The sequence below is a fragment of the Triturus cristatus genome, chromosome 6 (genome assembly GCF_964204655.1).
Source record: "Triturus cristatus chromosome 6, aTriCri1.1, whole genome shotgun sequence".
NCBI classification, from domain to species: Eukaryota; Metazoa; Chordata; class Amphibia; order Caudata; family Salamandridae; genus Triturus; species Triturus cristatus.
The window spans coordinates 376,138,476-376,161,851 of NC_140589.1; the positions used below are offsets into that span (position 1 = coordinate 376,138,476).

General features: G+C 42.3%; 1 protein-coding gene and 1 pseudogene across 4 annotated transcripts in view; one reads left to right on the plus strand and one right to left on the minus strand.

Moving 5' to 3' along the window:
* The window catches only part of COLEC11 (collectin subfamily member 11), a 417,003-nt gene that overhangs the window by 253,998 nt on the left and 139,629 nt on the right, over nucleotides 1–23,376 (minus strand). For all 4 annotated transcript variants that reach the window (XM_085610753.1, XM_085610755.1, XM_085610754.1 and 1 more), the window contains exon 3: nucleotides 3,430–3,501. In XM_085610753.1, coding sequence (XP_085466879.1) covers nucleotides 3,430–3,501 — 72 coding nt within the window. The remainder of the gene's footprint in view (nucleotides 1–3,429; nucleotides 3,502–23,376) is intronic.
* Nucleotides 11,823–14,474, plus strand: LOC146817188 (uncharacterized; annotated as a pseudogene).

Genomic DNA, 23,376 nt, shown 5'->3' on the forward strand with positions numbered 1-23,376 from the left:
AGTCACAGATCTGGGTTTAATCCATCATCGTTCTGTAGCTCATATCGCCACCCCAGTTCAGACCCAGCCAAATGCAAATCAGTCTTGACCCTGTTCCTTATGATGACAGTCCAGCCCAAACTGCCAAGCCAGATCTTCTCTGGACCGGAATCAAGCATCCTGGGACTGGTTTCGGGGTAACACCCCTCATCAGCCAGGCTAGTTTGAATCCAGTGGCAAAGTGAGCAAAGAACTCACGTCTGGGCAATCCTGCCAACTTTGAGCTACAGAGACACAAAAAGCTCCAACAACTTTGAACCCAAACCTGCACCCTGCCTGAACTTGGGACTCAGAACATTTTCCACCAAAACGTGACCTGAGAGCCGACCTAAACCAACCAGCTCACCAATCCGCCCAAGGTGCATTGCTGGTTGGCCTGGCTTTGTGGTAGCAAATCCTGTTCAGCTGATCCCTTTCTGTAAAGTATCTGATTTCATAGAGCCCTCGTCAGCTACAGTCTGCAGCTTCATGCTGCTGGAAATTTTTGACCTACAAAAAAGTGGCATAGTTCGAACATACACATCTTCACGGACTTCATCCTGCGGCTCACCAACAATGACGCCTCCTCCTTTGACACAGCCGGCTGCCTTGCCCCTGAACCTTATCTTCTTAGGCAATTTTCTTCAAAAATTCTTCTAAGCCCAAATGTGAGCAGAGACTGGGCCCAATTTACCTCACATACTTGAAACGCTCTCCATCGTGGTCAGCCATAACTTTTGACTTTGCCTCAGCCTCGCCTAACTAGATGCCCGTGGTTGGAGCTTTAATCTTTGAGGCACTAGCTTTCAATTCATAACTCTGATTCTGTAAATTTCATTTAATTTGTTTTGGTGTCAACTTATTTATTAAATTGTACTCTATTTTCCTAAACTGGTGTGGACTTTTTCTTGTGTTCTGTTTGTGTGCTGCATGAATACTTAAAAGTCAGGCTTAACTTAGAGGCAATGAGTTTTGTGCCAAGCTTAAGTTCAGGTTAATTAAGTGCCTTCTGTGGTTCACCTTGACAGGAATTAGGGTTACTGCTCAAGAAAGATTTTTACCCCCTCAAATTAAAACCCAATTTCCTACATTGGTGCTCAGTGGTTGTATTCAGTATTTGTTTTTGTGCAGTACCACTCAGTGATTTTGGGTAACACTAAAAACCCCAAAAAATAATCAGATATAATTTGTTTTTTAATTATCCTTGATTGGCCTATTTTGGTTTTTCTACATTCCTTAGTTCTTAATTTGGCTGTTTTGTTCTTTTCCAAAATTGAAGTTACCTTACCTCCATTTACTTACAATGGAAAATGAGCTGATCAATGTGGATAACCTTGGCAAGGCAGAGCTGCAAAGGCTTTGTAAGGGAGCAGGATGACTGTGGGGAAGGTGCCCACTAAAGTTGATCTTGAAAAGCCCTCAGTGCCTTTGAGGATGCCAAAAGGAAGCTGTCTACCCCACAGGAGCAGGAAGAAAATGGTCCTGAGGATGAGGTGGAGGAGGGCCTGGCCACAGGACCTCAGCTGCAGCAATCTTAGAAGGAGCAGGACAACTTGTTCACATGACTGGAGCCCCAGCCAGGACATGGAGCAGTGTGTTCTCCAACAACCTATCCATTGAAGAGTTGACAGACAGAAAAGCAGAAAGGGAGTTCAGGCTGCAGATGGCCAAACTGAAGATGGAGGAACGAAGGGCTGAGACATCCCTGGAGCGAAAGAAACTTGCCCTGGAAAGAAGAAAGCTGAGGTTGAGAGGGCCTAGGCTATAAAGAAACTGATCTTGGCACATGAAGTGAGTCTGAAGGAGCTGGGCGTTAAAGCTAAGCACGTAGCAGAGGCCAGCAGCAAAGGTGGCAGCAATCGATTGTCCCATGGAGAGCGGAGGGTCCGCATACACCTGGTGCCTAGCTATGTGGTGGAGGATGATATAGACAAATAGTTTTCACCCTATGAGGTAACCCCAAGGATGCTCAGGGTCCCGGAGGAGGAGGAGGAGGAGGAGGGGTAAAGCCTGTGGAAACACATGCCCACAGTGGAGTGGGGCATCCTTCTTACACTAGTGGTGGGGGATGAGATGAAGTATGCTCCCATAAAGACCATTCTGCTCACTAAGTTTAGGCTCACCACAGAGCAAAACTGCATTTTAATTAAGGGTTAGTCAGAAGTTGCCAAACCAATCTCGGGTGGCTTTTGGAAAATACTAGAGCAAGGCATGGGTGGTTGGGTGAAGGGCAGCAAAGTAAGTGATTTAATTGGGCTGTATGACCTAATTCTGAGAGAGCACAGGCTCAGTACTTGCTTTAGAGTCGTACCAGCATCTGATTGATAGTAAGCTCACTGACCTGAGGGAGCTTGGAAAGGAGACTGACCTCTGGATTGGTACCAGAGTGTCTAAGAAGGTACCAGCTGCCAACACGAAGCTCCAGCAGCGACCTGCTCCTCACGGGACAATGGACTTCTCACATCCCCATCCAAAGTGAAGCTCCAGCTGAGACTCCCTGCGTGGACTTCTACTGTGAGATTGTAAACTCTTCACCGGGACAGACCTGGTCCCTTTATCGCACTCCCACTCCATCGTGGTCAGCCTGAACTTGTGACTGTGACCCTTTCTAGCGTTACAAGATACCCGCGAGTGGTGCATTGTGCTTCTTGGCACTGTTTTCACCTAGAACTTTAAAAACTCATTACTCTAATTCTACTGATTGGATGTTTGTTGCTTTCATGACATTGTATTTATTGAATTGTAATCTATTTTTCCAAATTGTTGTGGGATTCGTGCTGCATAAATAATTTACATGTGGCCTCTAAATTAATCCTGATTATTTAATAATTTTTGTGGTTCTGCCTGACAAGGACTGCGTTTATTATTTCAGTGGGGCTTCCACCCATCTCACCTAATAACCCAATTTCTTACAATGTCATTCTCCTGTGGGGCTCAAATGGTGCCCATAGTCTCTAACGTGGGCTCCGAAGGGACTTCTCTCACATGAATGTTAGAAAAAAATAATTGATTTTATTTTCTCTAACGCAAAAAACGTTTCCTGGGGTGCACTAGTTGACAGGAGTTGCATGGCATTTGTGGCTAGGGTAGATTGTAGTTTGAGAAAGAGATTGTTTTCCCTCTTTGCTTTATATGCTTTGTTCAGAATTAATTGTTTGTAATTTTAATGAACGGATTATTTTTTTATGTGATTTTTAACTACTGCACTAATCTGCTATTGTTGTAAAGAGCTTCTTAGCCTATTACTAGGTTAGTTAGGGGATATTTTACATGAATAACAATTATAAAATATGCACTACTATAAGATATCAAATATTTACACGGTCAAAGCCTTAATCGAATACAAAAGAGTCTGTCAACAAACAATAAAAAGCAAGGTACATACATATTCCCATACTTATTACATTTTACCTTTTTCTCCTGATGGGCCAACTCTACCAGGCCTCCCTGGAACTCCCTTCTCTCCTTTTTCACCAGTATCACCTAGAAAAATAATACAATTTTAAAACTATAATTAAAGTGCTGTTTGTGTTAGAACATTTGGATGTATGATGGAACCCAGCATGCATTTCCCATACATGCCTTTACTCCGCAGTCACTACCCCGACTGCGATGTTGCCACACATTCCTTTACCACTCAAGTCGCTATTACTATTCCAACTCCAGTCAGTGTATCAGTAGAAAAGGTGTAAGACTTTAATTCCAACACCAGTCAAACAACGCGCCCTCTAAAGCAAGTCATTATAACGACTTGCGTGGTAAAGGAATGTGTGGTAAAGTCGCAGTCAGGGTAGTGACTGCATAGTAAAGGCAGGCCGTGATTCTGCCTGCGGGATAAAGGATGTTTCCCGAACTTTTTTTTAATCAACAGTAATTTGCAAGCTTTATAATGAGCAAGTGAAGTAGGCACACTACTTCAGTTTCACATATGAAATAGTCAGACCTGAATAGAAGAATTAAAAAAACTAAAAGTAGGTATCATTGCGATGACTACAGCTAAAATTGTGGCGTCTACATTACATTTTTTGGGAAATAATAACCTATTCTGAGTCAGGGGGTCTGGTGAATGCCAGTTGTAAGACGCTTCTGCAAGATTTAAATACATTTTACAGAAGTCAGGTCTGCAACCAAAACAAACTTTCACAGTGTCCTGACCTTCCCCCTCACAGTCCTAAACAAATGACATTGTGCCATCACCACATGACCGGCAACTCTTTTCCCTCCAACAACTAACTACAAGGCATTAAGTCTGCCTAACCTGTTGAATGAAAAGAAAAATACCAAAAAGTGATGCATGGAATGCTTGAATTAATCCTAGTCATAACTCAGACCACATCCTAAACAATCATGCATCCTCAAATTAGACCCAGCCATATGCAAATCAGTTGTGGTCCTACTCCAATAGGAACAACCCAGCCCAAGCAACCCAAGACCAATTTCGGCATAGTTGGGCTTTATTTCGTTGGGTGCAAACTTAAAAAAGGAACCAGATAACAAAGTTAGCAACCGCATTCACAGCAACATTCTTTTGGAAAATATAAAGTTAATTTTGATTGCAAAACTATTTTGTGAATTGTTATTAAAATGCCAAATAAAATGTAAAGTAATCACAAAGTGTAAAGAAACAGACAAAATGTGCAATCTTTGCATCAGCCTAGGTGGCTGATGCAAATCATACAAGGGGGCCCACAATACATAGCACATCTCCACAATTCCTGCATCCTATTTTTGGTGGTAAGATTCAGCTGCTTACAGGATCCAGAGAAGGAATGAAAGAGAGCAATGCTTCAGGCCTGCCAAGTATCACGAATCAGGTGTGACTCTAACGAATTTCAGTGTGGTGTTCCACATCACCGCACTGAAATGCATTGTGACGCAATTTTAATGCCACTCTGAAACTCGCTACGCCAGGGTGCTAGCGTGCACGCCGGAGCCTGCAGTGACACCTGTGCGCCGGCTCTGCTGCTTCCCGCAGAGACTTGCCAGCAGCTAGTGGCTCAGTTAATAAACAGTTAAAAAAGATCTTGTCTGCAGCTCAGCTCTGGCTGAGTGAGAGTTCTACAATGTTACAAATCTGCCCTGCTGCCTGGCTGCATGATATTTCCCGCTGGGAGCGGCTGTCAGTCACTGACTTCACACTGACACTGCCGAATTACCGAGACCCGGGGCGGTGCCTGCCCTCAGCAGTGGTTGCTACTGGCTGTGGCACCGTGGGAGGGATTATCCGGATGTGACCTCTGCCTCTGTCACGTCAGGGAGGAAAGAAGTGAGGTTGGTCAGAAGCGGCGGGGGACTGGAATGATCTGAGAGTCGAGTCCTCGCTGCTGTCTGCGCATACATTTATACCTCGTTACCCGGTGGGGAGGCCAGCTGCAGCATCGACCAAACCAGTGACTGATAACTCCTCCGCATGGCCACTGCACAGATTCATGAGGCATCGCAGGTGCAGGCAGCGCTGCAGCCGGGCTGGGAGACTGCAATGGCATGCATGCAGTGTGTGCTGTGCGGCCACCGCGGGTCCCCATGCGGCTCACCGCCGCAGCCGGCCCCGGACTGGGACTCAGACAGAGACAGTCTGAACTAGTTCAAGTAAGTAGTACTTTAAATTAATTAATTAACTTAATTGGCCACCCTGATGCGGCGACACCAGGCAGCCTGCTGCCACTGACAAGTGTGTTGTAACTTGTCACACAGAGCCGCGGAGCACACGCACTGTCATGTAGATCTGATAATTTAATTCAGACACACACTAAAAATCTGCAGGCAGGGCTGCTCTGTCTCTCACCCTTCTAAGCGACTGGTTTACCTGCAAGATCTGATTTCAAATGCACAGTAATCTGAAGGCCTCAGGGCTGCTCTGTCTCATCATCCTTCCGAGGTTAACTGAGAGGGTTTATCTTCAGGCTACGGGTGGTGCGTGTTTTGCCAGGGCTCTGTGCTCTCTCAGCATCATGTGGGGGCGGAGGACAGGGGACGGGTTGGGGTCAGTCATTTAGACTCACGTCATTCCTCAGAGGCCCCTGTGCTCTTATCAGGTGTAACTTGTCACTGCACAGTGCTGAGTGCACGCACTGCAGATGAGATCTGGTAATTTGAGACACAGTATCTGCAGACGCAGGGCTGCTCTGTCTCGTCATGATCCTTCTGAGGTTTATCTGCAAGATCTGATTTCATTTCAAATTCAGACAGTATAATCTGCAGGCCGCATAGGATGCTCTGTCTTGTAATCCTTCTTGGGCACCGGTACTAACTGAGAGGGTTTATCTTCAGACTACGGGTGGTGCGTGTTTTTCGAGAGCTCTCTCTCTCATGATCATCTTACTGTGGGGGTGAGGGGGTCGTTACTCGTGTCATTCCTCAGAGGCCCCTCAGTCCTCTCATCATGCTCTCAACTCCAGAGTTTGCAGGCAGAAGCGGAGTCGGCTGCTACTATCTGGCAATATGTTGTGTACTTCACAGTGTTGTTTTTCTGCCGGCCTGCCCGACAACACACTGATGTCACTGGCACCTGTGTTGACTTCAGTTGAGGCAGACTCCTCTGCTCACACATCCTGTTGGGGCCTGGATGGTCTCTGAGAGACCACGTGAGAGAGGCCCTGGGGTCTACTTGCTAAGCAATAGCCCAGCCACATGATCATTTTACAAGGGGAAGAGAGGCCCCAGTGACCTCTGCCCCCACCAGCACAACACAGATGGCAAGACCAGGTTTGCTTTCGGTTCAGCCTGCCCGGCCCCTCTCATATTTTATTTATTTGTATTTATTTAGTGCATTTTTTTAAAGCGCGGACATTACCCAAAGGTGTCAGAGCGCTGTACAATAGAGCTAGTTACGTTACAAGAGAAAAGTGGTACAGAATATAACATTACACAGGCTAAAAATGAAGGGTACACAAACGCAAAGTCCAACACAGCACACAGGGGTGAGGAATGTACAGGAAAAAATACTAATTTACAACGAAGAGCGAACTTCCAAGAGGGGCCTGAGAATAAAGGGTGCACAAACACAAAATCCGACACAGCACGCAGGGGTGAGGGATGCACAGGAAAAAATACAAATTTACAATGAAGAGCGAACTTCCAAGAGAGGCCGGAGTATGAAAGTATTAGTTCTGAAAGTGTCTTTGGAAGAGAAGAGTTTTGAGTTCAGCTTTGAAAATCCGGGACGAGGAGGTGGCACGGAGCAATGGGGGAAGTGAATTCCATATTCTCACCGCATTGCCTGAGAAGGATTGCGCCATTGATCTTTCCCTTTTGAAGACGGGGGGCTCTAGCAGAAGCTTTTCCGCATTCCGAGAGGGTCGAGAGCCTCCGGACAGTTTCAATTTATTTGCCATTTGCCAGGTAACGAGGGGAGGACGTGTGCAAGGCTTTGTGTGTGATGCAGGCAGTTTTGTAAATAGATCTTGCCTCAATCGGAAGCCATCGAAGAGAGGACAGGATAGGAGTGATGTGGTCGCTTCGTTTAGACCCTGAAATGAAGCGAGCTGCTGAATGGAGGATGGATTTGAGAGGGGAGAGGTGGGATTTGGGTAGGCCCGTCAGAAGAGAATTGCAATAATCCAGTCTTGAGAGAACCAGCGATTGTACCAAGGTTTTTAAGTCATTCTCCGGGAAGAACCGACGGATCCCCCATAGAAGGCGCAACTGGTACCGTGCGTTCTTGGCAATAGAGTTGATGTGGGAGATTAAGTTGAGTCTTTTGTCAAGAATGACACCTAGAGATTTAGCACTGTCGACAATGATGGGTTTGTTGTTGAGCAGGTTCAACTGATCCATCCACGATTGAACAGGAGGAGGTGAGAGAGAGGTCGAAAGGAGGAGGAATTCAGTTTTGGCGGGATTAAGAATGAATTGGTGAGCTAACATCCAGTTGTGGATGGAGTTGAGAGTAGAGTCGAGTAAAGAGAGATCGTGTGCGGAAGACACCTTGAGGTAGATTTGAGTGTCATCCGCATAAAGATGGTAATGGATCCCAGATTTGCTTAGGAGGTTCCCTAATGGTTCCAGGTAGAGATTAAACAGAGTGGGTGCCAGGATAGAGCCTTGAGGGACACCTTGACCTACAGCCAATGGAGATGAAAGACTGTTCGCTATCTTAATCATTTGGGATCTGTCTGAAAGTAAAGAGGCAAACCATTTAAGCACTGCGCCATCCAATCCCATTCTCTGTTGAAGAGTGTTGAGGAGGGTGTTGTGATTAACAGTGTCAAAGGCTGCAGAGAGGTCAAGAAGAATCAGAAGACAGGATTCCCCGGAGTCGAGTATATGCAACCTGTTTGGGCTGGTGGGTCGACTCCCATCACGTGATAGAGAGGCCCTGAAGTGATGATGCATGATGCTCGCTCCAACTGCAGCATCATTATTTAGAAGGGAAGAGGAGAGGCCCCACCTGGCCCCACCATCAGTACAACACAGAGATAAGATGGCCAGCCCAGGTTCGCTTTCGGTTCAGCCTGCTCGGCCTCTCTCACATCCTGTTTGGGCTGGTGGGTCGACTCCCACCTCGTGAGAGAGGCCCTGAAGTAATGATGCATGATGCTCCAACTGCAGCATCAGGAGGAGCCAGAGGCTGGGGCTTCATTGCTGTCCCAGCAACAGACCTATCCAGCCTTCCAGGTCCGATGTTTTCCTGCCTCATGGTGCCCCAGCCTGGGCTCGCCCCCTCAGCAGAATTGTTGCTGTCGTCAGTGCAACAAAACTTCCTCTCAACACGTGTCTATGAGCACGTGCTCTGAGCCCGGGAGAGCTGAACAGGTGATGCTTTAGCCTTAGCTCCATCACAGAGCCACCAGAGTCTTCTGCAACACAGTACCAGCGTCGGCTCCTCTCTACTCACCAGCCTGTGAGGACAAGTCATCTCCAACATTGCCACTACAGCAGCAGCTGAGAGTGCAGCCATCTGAGCCAGGGAGTGACAGAGCATGTGTGACTAGAAGACTAATTAGTAGATACTCTCATCAGGCAAGGACATCAGCAGCTGCCTTATTTTATATTTTTCCCGATTCCCATGGTGCAGCAGTTAGCATTGTGACTGAGAGACAACGGTAAGTCTCTTTATTAAATTAACAGTAACTGCGATTTAAATGTGTCAGCTACTGGAAGTGTGCGCTCTGCATGTTTTACATGCAGAAAGGAGTTATATTAAGATCACAAGTACTATTGCATATTAACAAAATTGTTTGAGGAGGATGGATAGCTTTAATTCTCACAACCCTTCTTTTGTTCTTGTAAGTTATTTGTGCAACTAACTTCTGTCACAGGGCGGGTTACCTGGTCCACTCAGCAAGTTTGTTGAGGCAATGTCAAGGTAATTCAGTGTGAACATGAATGTTCCTTGCAAGATCAGTGTTTTGTTTAGTAGTAGTTTTCCGCTGGCGATGCAGAGGGTAATATCCCTGCTGCAAACATGAACCACATGTTTTAGCACTACTGTGTATTTTGATGTTAGCTGTGAGTTACTGCTTTTCAAAACCAGTTCATGAGATCTGTTTTGTTTACTTGTGGAAATTCTGTCCTGGCTGCTACTGGTGCTCAACATGAGGGCGCTTTCTTTAGATGTTGGGCGATATGAAGTTTTTGTGTACCCGGAAGTTTTCATGCAACAACAAAAATGACAAGATAACTGGTTAATAATGCTGCAGCAATATGAGATTTGTTTGTCTAGTGACAGTTTTCACAAAAGATTATAAACCACATGTTTTCTCAGAACTGTGTATTTTGAGGTTAGCTGTGTTATTGCTTTTTACACCCAGATCATGTGACCTGTTTTTGTTTACTTGTGTTTGGAACTTCTGTCCTGGCGCTCACATTGAGGGTGCTGTGTTTAAATGATGTTGGGGCTGAATCTGTGTACCCAGGAGTTTTCATGCAATAACAAATGTCAAGATAACTGGTGAATAATGCTGCAGCAAGATGAGTGTTTTGTCTAGTGACAGTTTTCACAAAAGATCATGAACCACATGTTTTACCAGAACTGTGTATTTTGTGGTTAGCTGTGTTACTGCTTTTCACAATCCGATAAAGAGGCCTGTTTTGTTTACTTGTGTTTGGAACTTCTTTCCTGGCTGCTCCTGGCGCTCACCTTGAGGGTGCTTTGTTTAAATGATGTTATTGTTGCGGCTGAATTTGTGTACCTAGGAGTTTTCATGTAATAACAAATGTCAAGACAACTGGTGAATAATAGAGTCCTGCAGCAAGATGAGTATTTTGTCTACTGACAGTTTTCACAAAAGATCATGAACCACATGATTTTATCAGAACTGTGTATTTTGAGGTTAGTTGTGACTTACTGCATTTCCTTACTTGTGGAATTTCTGTGCATGGCACCTGAGCTAAAGAGGTGGAGGTCACATGGTTTCTATAAGTGTCCTAGGCCTGCTATCCTGCAAACATGTCAAAAGAAGCAACTATCATGGTCCATCAATTGTGTCCTAAGGCTGTGGTTAATCATGTTACAGGCTACCCTGCCATTGCAACCTATACTTGCTATTGTTAAACTTCTGCAGGGACAACATTTTTATCCTGAAACATGTGTATAAGTCTTGTTTGATAAGGTACAGAAGAACTTTTCTAAAAATGCTTAATTGTGAGAAGAGGGGGCCTACAGAAGTAATACATTTTACTCTTATGTTGACGCCGATGTTTCAATAGTTCGAGTGTATCTGCTTGCCTACCCCTAAGCTTAGCTGGTTTTGGTAAAGTTTAATATTGCCTGTTTCTATGCGGTGAACAAAAACCACAAGTCCCAATAATGCAGTGTGTTAGATAAATAAAACAAGCCGAGTACTAGGAGGCATCCATGATTGCAAGCATGCCATCACAATGCACAGCACTTTAATAACACAGCAATCCTGTGGTGAGTTTTTTTTAAAGCACATTGTGTCTGTGCAAATTAGCGTTGATACTCTCTGGCTAGCTGACTTAGTATATTGTGGTGTTATTTGGTGTGTGGTTGTATTAACTGGTCTTTTTCTCTCTTTACCTTTGAGCTGTGGCACAGTGGGAGCCGCGAATTGGAGGAGCAGTAGCTGGGAACAATGCACAGGCTTAAAATAGCTCAGACTTCAACCCAGTGTTTCTTCCATGATGTCTCCCTTGATCTAAGTTGTGCTTGATTGAATTCAATTTGCTGACTGACAACATATTGAAATGTTGATTTGTTTTGCTATAGTGTATTCTGGCTTATAATACTGCATTGAGTACAATCAGGAATCATATAAGTATGCTTAAAAACGTCATTATAAATCTGGACCAGTACATTCAAATTGTTGTTTTTTTTGGTGTGTATTTTTATAGATATTCGAAGTCCACCATCTTTGCAGTGTCACTGCTTGAGGGACCCAAGAAATCTCTGTAGGACTACACTGAACAGGCTCGGCCACTGCACAGCAGATCAGAGTCAGTGACACACCAGCGAACTGTGAGTACTAAACTCCTAAATTTGGTCTTTGGCTGTGTACCTCAGGAATAGACACATTAGTATTGGCGAAAGGGCATCATTTAGTATTTCAGAAGGTCTGAACATATTAGTGGCTGGCTGACTTGTATGAAAAGTGAGATTTTCAATTATGCCAGATAGTTGTGAACTGTCAAAATGATGTCCTTATGTGGAATAAAAACAGGGAGTTCAGGAGCATCATAGATTTATTTGGGGGGCAGCACCTGCTGCACTGCAGCTTCACTGTGACTGCATTCTGGATAGGCAAAACCATGCTTTATCCCCATTGGTTATACTTGTAGAATCATGTTGGGCATATATGAGTTTCTTTCCCTTCCCTGTCTTGGCAGAATAATGTCTGATACAGATGACAGTGAGCCCTGTACTTCAGCTATGACTTCCAAAAAGGGAAAGGCTGCAGCTAGCCAAAGGAAATCTAGCTAGAAGAAATCCGGGGCACGGTACTATCGTACTAAATTCGACATGTGCTGGATGCAAGCAGAGCAATACAAAGGTAGTTCAATAAGGTTATATACTTTAAAGTGTGTAGACAATAGCTTTTCTATTTCCTTGTATGTTATTTTTTCTACACCATGCTGCAACCTATGTTTTGTGTTATCAGTTTTGAGATGACTCGTATGTTTTAAGACTCAAACCACCACAATGCCAACTGTTTTTATATGTTTGTTTGCCTTTCATCATAGGAAGAGAGTGTACATTTTCTACTATGTGCATCAGGTAATGGGAGAGAAACATTTTAATAAAGGCTCTCACACATTGTGTGTTCCTGGGCATTTCAGTTTCTCTTTCTGCACAGTTTACTTTTCAGTCAGTCGTGGGTGCTACACTATGATTAACTGGACTTCTCTATTTTATGTCAGTGGAATGGAGGTCCCGGTATGCTCAATTCATCGCTCGGTGTCCTTTCCTGAACAGTGTCTAGTCAGCCCTCAACAAAGATTATAATGCATAGCATAGACTTTTTCTGTTGTACTGCAGCAGCCAGCTTAAGGCGTGGTCAGTAGGTGCTTGTGAGCAGCCTAGCCACTGTATGCACTAGTGCTTTAATTTAAAATTCACATAGGTAACAACTCGTAGGGGACAGTCATAATTTTGGTAATTCTTTTTAACTGCAGGGATCATTGTTCCTGTTTAGACCGATCCGTATTCCTTCCGTAGTCCTTCCGCTGCTTGATTTGCAAGAAGATTGTCTCCTGTAGGCATCAAGAAGAGTTTGATTTGAAACACCATATTAGCGGTAAAGTTCATACATCTCTTCAAGGCACAAAGATTAAAATGAAGCCCATCTCAGGCTACATGCCAATGAAGAGTTCCAGTGAAGAGTCCCTTGCCAGAGAGGCGGAAATAAAATTCACAGGATTTTTGGCAGAGCATAATGTACCCTTTGCTGCTGCTGATCATTTGGGCAATCTCATAAGGACATGTTTCCCAGACTCTAAAATTGTGCAGGGTTATGCTTGTGCGAGAACAAAAGCAACCCGTGTATTAAATGATGCCATTGCACCTGAGTTGTTGACTCACTTATTGGCTGATATGACATCTTTAGCTTTTAGTCTGTGTATTGAGGGTAGCAATGATCAAGGCATTGAAAAAATGAACCCCATAACTGTACGTATTTTTGATACAAAGCAGGGTTTGGTATGCTGCAAATTTCTTGACATGTGTTTAAGCAAGGAAAGTACAGCTGACAGTATATTTACTGCAGTATCTAATGTTATGACAAAGCATTCCATCCCTTGGGAAAATTGTTTTGGCTTTGGTGTAGATAGTGCCTCAGTGAATGTGGGAAGGCTCTCTTTTAAGACTAGAGTACTCTCTTTGAATTCTAATGTGTATTTCATGGCCCACAATGTGGCATGGCCCACAATGCTGCATCCCATGCTGCTTCTGCCTTCTGTTCTAGCTTGAAACATTTTGATATAGAGGAATTGCTTGTAGATGTCTCCTTCTGGTTTGACTATTCTGCAAAACGTAAATGTGTATGCAGAATTCTGCCAATTTGTTGATTCTGATTACCGCCGGATGCTGAAATGTATTTCTGTGAGGTGGTTAGGAATGTCTACATGTTTGGATAGACTGATTCTTCAGTTTGCTGCTCTGCGTTCGTACTTCCTATCAACACCAGACAGTGACAGAACTAGCAAGGTCAGGTTAAGGAGACTTGTTCACAGGTTTGAGAACCCTATTACTGAGGTCTACTGTCTATTTCTTCAGGCTATGTTACCTGCTTTTGTTAATTTCAACCTTTTGCTTCAAAGGGAAGATCCAGTCATTTACCTCCTGTATGATGCCATGATCTAATTAATTGTTGTGCTCTTGAGTAGAGTGTTTCATGTAGATGTCATTCAGTCATTCAAGGGGAACCCAGTTTGCCTGATTTAACATCAGAAGAATGCCAGATCACAGATACAAGTCTGTATGTTGGCATCATTGTGCGAGGAAAGTTGAGAAACATGCTAGAAAATGGAGACATTGAGCCAGGAACCCAGAAAGCTTTCTATGAAGCAGTTTGCAGCTTTCCCCAGAATGGTGTAAAGTATTCTTTAAAGTCCTTCCAGTTAATGACAATGTGCTTAAGCATGCACGGGTCGTTAGCTTCTTCGAAAAACACAAACAGTTTTGATAGTGTGCTGTTCTTAGTAGATCGGTTTGCAACCTACCTCATGTTTGCAGAGCAGGACCTAGTTTGCTTAGAGCAAGAATTTGCTAACTTCCAGGTCACTGACTTTCAGGACATATCAAAAAATGCAAAAGAAAGGGCTGCTATTAAAGTAAACTGTGGTACTGGTGAGGTTGTCACTTGCAGGATGAATATCATTTGGCATTCCTTTGTCACAGAATTTACTATTGTTGGCACTCAGAGAAGCAAGTAGCCCAACTTATCTTTACGTTGCCCCACAGCAATGCTGATGAAGAAAGGGTGTTCTCAAGGATATCAAGAAGAAAACCAAATTCCGCCCCAGTTTATCACTTGATAGAACATAGTCTTCTATATTAATGTTTCAAATGAACAGGCCTCGAGGTGAAACATGTTACAAATATTCTCCATCTGAAACATGAAAAAGAAGGCAAAAACTGTGACATGGGGGCACAAAAAGTTGCATGGAATCACATGATAAAATATCAACCTTTGTGTTATATTGGTTTCAGATATAAGTGCCCATAACCTTGATACAGCTTAGTGTGAGCAACGGGCTACTGTCAGCCTCTGATACTTAACACTGTGAATGATCTGACAGATCTGTTTGTGCTGGTCTTAGTGTTTTCTCTTATGTCAAGGTTTGTCAAGTTGGGCAGGTGTTGTGCTTGGTCTAGATATTATGTACATATGGACTTTAAAAGAATATTATTTATGTTATGCAAATGACAATCAGTTGCATCCAGTAAGTATTGTTGTATTTAACTGTGCATGTGTCAGCAATGTACACAGAACTTTAATAAAGTACTGCTACTGAAAGACTTGTTTAATATCATGATTACGCATTTTTTTACAGTACAGTCAGGTTACAGGAGGGAGAACTAGGGTTGGTGCCCTTCCATTTCTGGTGCTTTGCAGCAGTTTCAAGAACTTCTTCGAGTTTCTTATAGCTCAAATGGCTGTAATTTCTGATATTTAGAAGTTTCCCTCGTCTTCATTGCATGATTTTTGCTCGCGAGAAAGTGTCACTCATAGTGGTTGAAATGTCACTCATAATTTCACTGAAATTATAAAAATGTCACACATGGCAATCTGAAATCTTGGCAGCTATGATGCTTGCAGGTCACACATGACTCCTTTGCTGCAGTTTACTGGTCAATGGAAAAATATGCTTTTATGCTTATTATCCTAGCACACAATTCTATCATTGGTGACATGGTGGCAAGGTCAGACATAGATGTTACAGCCCCACATATCAGCTTGACCACACTGTTATGGTTTATGGTGCTGTACAAGTACAGTGTACTCACTGCCATAATATTATTGTTGGTGTATCGCCTGACATAAATATTTTATCCTAAATATTATTTGCAAGAGGAGTTAATATTTAAAAATCTACACCCACTGGAGCGTTATTTTTGTAAACGATATTTAGGACACAATAATATTGGCAGACATTATTTCTAAGATACTCTGATCCCAAGTCCATGAGATATATACAGGATAAAGGGAAGCTAGGAAATTTCTCGATGAAAAAAATAGAGGAATATGGTACCAACAATGCTGTCTAAAACTGAATTTGTTGTTCTTATTTATTTATAAATTAATGGTATGGATTGCTGTTGATAAGTAGAAGGTGACTTTTCACAAATTAATTACACGTTCCAGATGGCTTCATTTTAAAAATGTCTTTTTTCAATGAGGAAGAGTTCAAAGAGGAGTGTTTCATTTTAGTTTGTAAACAAAAATGTCCATGCATGTTCCAACTATACGAATCGCACAATAAATACAAATGGAATTAACAGCCTTATATGTCAGTGACTACATTTTTTCTACAAAAATGTAATGCACAAATAAGTCAAGAACAACTGGGGCCTGGTCTATAATAGAGTTTCACCCAGTATGTGTCTTTGGAGAAATGTGTTGATACATATGTTTATTGAAAAACCCTAACCACTTCATTTGCCTCTTGTCACAGAATTGCAATCTTTAAACTCATTTGTGATGTTATGTGAATCACTACTTTCCAACATATGCCTCTGAACACATGTTACAAAGCTGCTGCTTTTTTGTAACACTAAATATTGTGTATTTTGTGTTTTTTTTTCTTTCTTCATTGTTGAGGAAAGAGCCAGATGACTCACACATTCACTCAATTGTGTGTTGTTGATTTCTTGTGTACACTCAAACATGATAATTCACTGGCTCGTTATAAATCATGCATCATATCTATTATTCCATTTGTTAATTTACAATCAATTTGAGATTTTTTGAATCTTCGAAATTCAATTTTACAGAAATACTTCCTGGTTGTAAATGCTAATCATCTTCATTATTTCCCGATGCATTTTGGGCCACGTGTGTGAGTCTTTCATGAGGAGAAGAATTAATTATAACTGAGTCCCATATCAGAAAACACATTCTTATATTTTAAACAAACTATTAAACAGGCAACATTTCTCTAAACAAAAAATAGAGAATTCGAATCTAAGTTTTAAAATAGTGACACCTCTTACTATATTAGAATCACACTCCTACGCCCAGAGTTGCATAACAAATGCTTCTGCACGCAAAACTTTTGAATTAACATGACAACTCACATTGAAATAATGGATGTTCAAATGTTGTTGCAATTATGTACAGACCACAAACATGTAAGATCGGTTTGTCAATTTATAGCATCAAGGTCAATCTCTTGTGATACGAGTGGAATAGAAAAACGGGGTTGTTACATGTACCAAACAGCTTGCATCAATTCGCAACTCGACATTCAACAAATGTAAATCTACTGATAAACTAAATCAGATAATTGCCTCTCTAAAGAAATAGATACCCCTACTACAGCCTCTCAGAAGGGTGAACATCTGAGAACGCTTAAAGCCAAGAGTTTGTTGTTAGACCAGAGTCTCTGCACTATTGTCGGATTGATAGTGGCAAACCGAGTGCTCGTCCACCGGCATGTTAAATTGGGAACCGAAACTACAGTTTTAAAGAATGTGTTTAGTAGAACATGCTCTGTAATGACATTACGGCTAATCACCAAAGAGAACATGAACTCTCTATTCTGATTAGCTTAAATAGTAAAAAGAGGTTTCAAGTTTATTGCATTCAAATGAACAGGTAAATTAAAAATCATTGCACTAAAGTACATTTCTAAAAACTGTGTAAAAAGAAACATTTAAAAGAGAAGAAATCGTTGTGCAAATTAACAATGTACAAGTGCAAACAAGTGCAATTTGTGCAAATTAGCAACAATTTAAAGTGCCTAGTGTACCAGGTTTTTCCATGTAAAGGTGAAATACCTCTGCCTGAAACTAATCCTAGATTTTAAGATAAGGGCAATACTGTCAAAAATCTGTGCATAGAGGGTATTGTGCATATAGTCCCATGCATTTGCCACTGGCATTGTGTACACCACTTACATAGGATAGTCTTTTTACTCAGAAGTTTAGACGTAGATAAATATGAATAAAAAACAGTAAAACTTTGTAAAAAGAAAATCAAAAATGTCTGAGGCACCTGATTTTTCCTGTGAGGCATATTTGCTCTGAAGCTTTTCAGTCATCGATTTAGCTGTAGTGTAATCCAATTTTATATGGGCGGGAGCATTATGCTTATGTGCTCCATCGTGCTAGTACCTAATTTATTAGGTTTGACCATACTGCCTACAGTCCAAGGCTTTTCAGTTTTTAAGAAAGTGGCAGTGCATTCGGATTTTATAAATACGGTTATGCTTGCGTGCTCTAACATCCAGGCTTTATGTGCTGTTTACAGTCTCAGTTAGGCTTTTGATTTTGTGATCAAGTCTGTTCGAATATCATACCAGCCTACAGGTGAGCTGTATTTCTGATGAGTTAAAAACGAGCTATGATTGGTGGCCTACAACGGCGTATTCCTTCTGGTTCCATACTGGTCTCAAAATGGATTTACGATCATTTATGTTTGCTCTGCATATGCAGATTTGATGAATGACAGTCTCTGGAGCTTTACCACAGAGTCGACAATTCTCAGTTGTATCGTTTGTTTACATGGTGGTAGATGCAGGAGCGATCATAGGCACCCCAAACGATATCTAAGGAACGATGCCTTAACTTGGGGTTTGATGGCTATGCCCAGGTATGCTTGAGGGCTTAGCTTATTACAGGACGGCATTACAAGCTAAGCATGTCATTTTTGCGCAAATGCCTCCTTATCTGCTAACAGGGACTGACTCTTGACTCTTTTATTTATAGTGGGCTTACCTAGGGAGGAGTTAGAAAATGTCTCCCAGTCCTTAGAGTATCTGGCTAGTGAGTAGTTTCTACTACAAATTTCTTACCAGAGATGACTGTTTACGGATACACTATCGGCTTTCTTTAATTTATAGTAGAGCTTGAGGAAAGCACCTTGCCTCGCTCTGGATTGTTTTACTAAGCCAAATTCCAGGCACAGGGGGCTGGAGCTACATGGGGTAGCAAGAAAAAGACCGACTTGAAGTGTCTGATGATAGTCTTGTCCAGGAGGGAAGCATCTATGCCCCTTAGGGCTTCAGTTCCATGAGCAATGGTTGGAATTAGTTTTGTTTGTATTATTTTCAGATGAGGTGCATATCTAAAGGGTCCTATGGCAGCTTTTATGAGCCTGAAAGCTGTGGCAAGAGATCTGGCTTTTAGATGCATGAGCTCGAGAAGCTGTTGAAAATAGCCTTGCCTATCAATTAACATAACCAAGTACCTGTATTCTGATGCCACCTCTACTTTTTCTTTTTCCAGGTACCACATAGATGATTTCTTTTGGATCAATATTTTGGACTTCTTCGAGTTAATTTCCATTGCATTTATATTCGAGTATGAGGCTGTGGCATTTAGACCCCTCTAGTGGCCGATTTTTGTGCTGCTTAACAGCACCAAGTTAGTCGCAGACATCATGCATGGCAATAAGATGTATCCCAGTTTGGGGGCATGCAAGTACACCTAGGCTAGGGTTGTAGGAGGGCTTACACACATCCTTGCCGTAGACCTTGATGGGTTGGAATCCTCCTTGACAAATGATAGCCATCGCCTAATTTGATCCTGGCCCAGGTGTCAGTGGTTGGAGGAATAAAGCTTGTAGCAAATTATTCCAAATGTTCCAACTAGCTAGTTTTCTCTACAGTGTTCCTCTGTCCACATGGTCAAAGGCAGCCTTGTAGTCTATAAAGGAAAGAAAAAGGGGTTGTTTGGTTGACCGGTTTTGGTAGAACAGCAGGGATAGGGCCAACAAGTTTGTGTTGTTGAATGGAATAAGGTAGTTTTCTGCTGCACAAGACTAGCTCCTCGAGAAGACAGCTGGCAAGTATTTTGATTCCACATCCAAGAGAGCTATAAGCCAATAGTTTGCAGCGTCTGAGTTGTTACCCCCTTTATAGATTGGAGAGATAATGGAGCCTTTCCATGAGGAGAGGATAGTGTTGGTGATGATTATGCTCTCATACACTGACTCCAAGTGTCTAGCTCAGAATGAGTTGTCCTCATTGAAGATGGCCGATGGAATGCCATTTGGACCTGGTTCACCTTCTAATCGACTCCAAGATTTGATGCTTGATCACTGCTGCCTGGATAGTCAGAGGGCTTAGTGACATGGTTCCATTCATGGTGTTTTAAGGTTTGGATTGGACCGCAGTTTGCTGTTTTGGGACCTTGTCTGAAGATGGCATAATAAAAAGAGTATATAGAGGTATATCATGTTATAGCCAGGTGCCACATTGGACTATAACCTCCATGTTCAATCCAGTTACTGCCATCTAGAATGATGGTTTCACTGATGTGAGAGGAGTGAAATTTCGATATGCTACGACTAGTGTACAGCTCGTGTTTCATCCAACCTGTAAAGGCACGTGAATACTGTATCCGGTGTGTTTAAAATATGAAAGTACTCAATCATATGATAAACCATGCATGGCATCTTGGACTGGTATAAGATTCTGAGTAAGAGAACTTCACAAATGGATCATTGACCTAGATTTAAGCCTATAGGCTTTGTGCTTGTGAAACATAAAATTCCATATGGGTGAGATGTTTAAAGAGATGCCCTTCGAAAGCAATATTGTGAGGATCACTAACAATTTTTGATTTTGTGATTGTGCATGTGTGTTAAGGGCCCCACATGTTGCTGGTAACTGGATGGAAGCTATTTGTTTATTGTATCCAAAGGACATGGTCAATATATTGCATTGATCCAGTAACATTTTAGTTAAATCATTGATCTATTAAATATAACCCTTATTGGTTGAAAGTTGCTGTGTAATGTGTCCTTTTGTGTTTTTATAGTCAAAATATTTAAAGGTATTTGCAGCTATAAAGGTGACAGAAATTCACTGCATGGTTAATGGAAAAGAAACTTTACTGCGCTCATCAAGGTTTAAAACAGACATGGGACAGATACTCTTACTTTCGAACAAACATTTATAGCATTCTTGCATAAAGCGACGTTCACACAAGTACCTTTTGGGGTTTTATGTGTAGCCCTGTATATACTGTTAATTTGGACAATACCCTTATCTACTTACTTTTTGATAATCTACCCTTAAGTATGGGTTCGGCAAGTTGCATACTGAAGATTTGATTGTAGAAGTAGAACAATAGTAGGAAGAATGTCAAGAAAGTTAATTCAAGAAACATTCTCCTCTGCAGGAACATTCTGCCTTTTTACACTCTTGTTGCTTTCAGTATATTTCAAAGCTGGTAAAAGCCTCCCTGAGAGTCAGCTACAAAAACAGAAAAAGATGCATGGCCAAAACCCCAATTCTGGTGAGATGTGGGGATAGGTGAGTTGTGTTTTAGAGTCAGACACTGGTAAGTTTGACATGCTGGCATGAACACTCTGTTGGAGCTACTTTAAAACTGGATAGGCTTCCTGTTCTGCCTTGAGAAATCTTTCCCCTTTCAAGAGCCTGCCATTGGGAGTGCAGCACCTCTAACCCAGAGAAATATTTTCTGCAGAATGCAGTTCTACTATGGTGTTGCAGTGACGTAGCTGGGGGGAGGGTGAGGTGGTCCACCCCGGCAGCACTTTTTGGGAGGCAGCAGCACTTCACATGAGGTGAGCAATTTCAGCGAACGCAAGGAAAATTGTTTTCTTTTCTTTAATTTTATTTTCTCTCATCATTGTCTGTCGACTCCCCACCCCCGCTCTTACCTGCACCAGCCATCACTGGGCGGCAAACTCAGGGCCGCCCCCCGTGCAGCAATAGCTCTAGCTATGCCACGGTTGTGTTGAAAATAAAAAACGACTTGGGCAACAGTCAAATCTATAATTAGGCATTTCTGTTTTCAGTTTTTATTTTTGGTAAATTCTGGTGGGGTTTTTTCAGTGATTCGAATACCTTAAAAAACAGTGGTTATCAGTGATTACACATTTCCGCGCCATGAAAAACAATAGGAAAAGTGTTTTTCTGGTGTTTATGGAAAGTTTTGCTTTTATTATTGCTTGATTTCTGCACGGATAGTGCATGGTATTTAGACTTTGTACTTACAGTGCATATGAGGTCCAAATGCATTTTTACAAATCAAACTTATTGTCTACACAATACAATTCTTCTTCAGTGAGATTTTGGTCATGTGCGATCGCTCTTTCCTTCCCATGTAAACTTTTATCTGTGAAAAGGCCCTCTCAAGATTGGCACTTGAGACAGGCAATGCCAAAACATCCAGTACACAATTTTCTAACTCTGGCCACCTACATAGCTGTGCATGCAAATATTGGTACAGCTGCAGATTGTGATTCTCTGGGACAGGTTCTGCAACATATGCATTGAACTAGGCGCACATGCCCTTAGAGTGATTGAAGAGGTCAAAAATGAAGCAGTACTTTTCAAAGACTGGAGAAAATTTACCTTTACAGAAGAAATCTAGAACATGTGCAGAGTACCACAGTGAGGCTTCAGTGACTTCAAATACCATGATTGGCGAAGGGACATTTCAATGCATCATTGTAAGCCATTTCTCATGCATTGTAAAATAAAATTTCCTGAATTGCTCCTCAACATTTCTTTGCTTAACAACTGCCAAAGTCACTAAAAGTGTTGCCTAGCCTACTCTCAAGAAGATGTTTCACATCTATACCAATTATGCTGATTACTTGGTAGGCAAGGGTGTTTTCAGCCTTTTTTTTTAATTATGTTCACTACAGCAGCAATGTTTTCCTGTATAAATTTAAGAATGCAGTAGAGTGTACTATTTTTCACATCACTATCAATATGCAACAGAAGATCCTCACATTTTTGCCTTTGGCATCATCACTAAGCAAAAATTCAGTAAACGGTCACCACATGGATAATTAGCATTCACGGAGAACTACTGGCTAAATGACACAGTTGGGATGAATTTTTCTTTGATGTCACACAAAGCACAAAATGAGAAATATTTGCGTTTTAATTCCCGCGCATAACGAAACAGTAAACCAGAATGAACTACAAAGCCAATAGCATTCTTCATTAACTCGAAAGATTGTAAATATACTTTCAGCATACCATATAGCAAGTGACAAAGATCTCTTACAGGAAAGCATTTCAGCTCAGGTATTGATTTTGACAGATCATGCAAAAACAACAGTTGATGGACTGAATGCAGAACAATGTCATACATTCACCCCAGTACAGAGATCTGGGCCTAAATGCATCGTTTCTTTGCTCACCATGCCATTCCAGTTTGAACCCAGACATATGCAAATCAGTCTTGACCCTGTGCCTCATGGGAATAGTCCAGCCCGAACTGCCAAGCCAGGTCCTCCCTGGACTGGAAACAAGCATCCTAGGACCGGTTTCGGGGTTCACCCCTCTTCAGCCAGGATAGCTTGATTCCAGTGGCATGGAGAGCACGGGACCCACGTCTGGGCATACCCATCCCACTTGGGGTGACAAATGCAAAAACAACAGTTGATGGACAGAATGCAGAACAGTGTCATACATTCACCCCAGTACAGAGATCTGGGCCTAAATCCATAGTTTCTTTGATCACCATGCCATTCCAGTTTGAACCCAGCCATATGCAAATCAGTCTTGGCCCTGTGACTCATGTGAACAGTCCAGCCCGAACTGCCAAGCCAGGTCCTCCCTGGACTGGAAACAAGCCTCCTAGGACTGGTTTCGGGGTTTCACCCCTCTTCAGCCAGGATAGCTTGATTCCAGTGGCATGGAGAGCACGGGACCCACGTCTGGGCATACCCATCCCACTCGGGGTGACAAATGCAAAAACAACAGTTGGTGGACAGAATGCAGAACAATGTCATACATTCACCCCAGTAC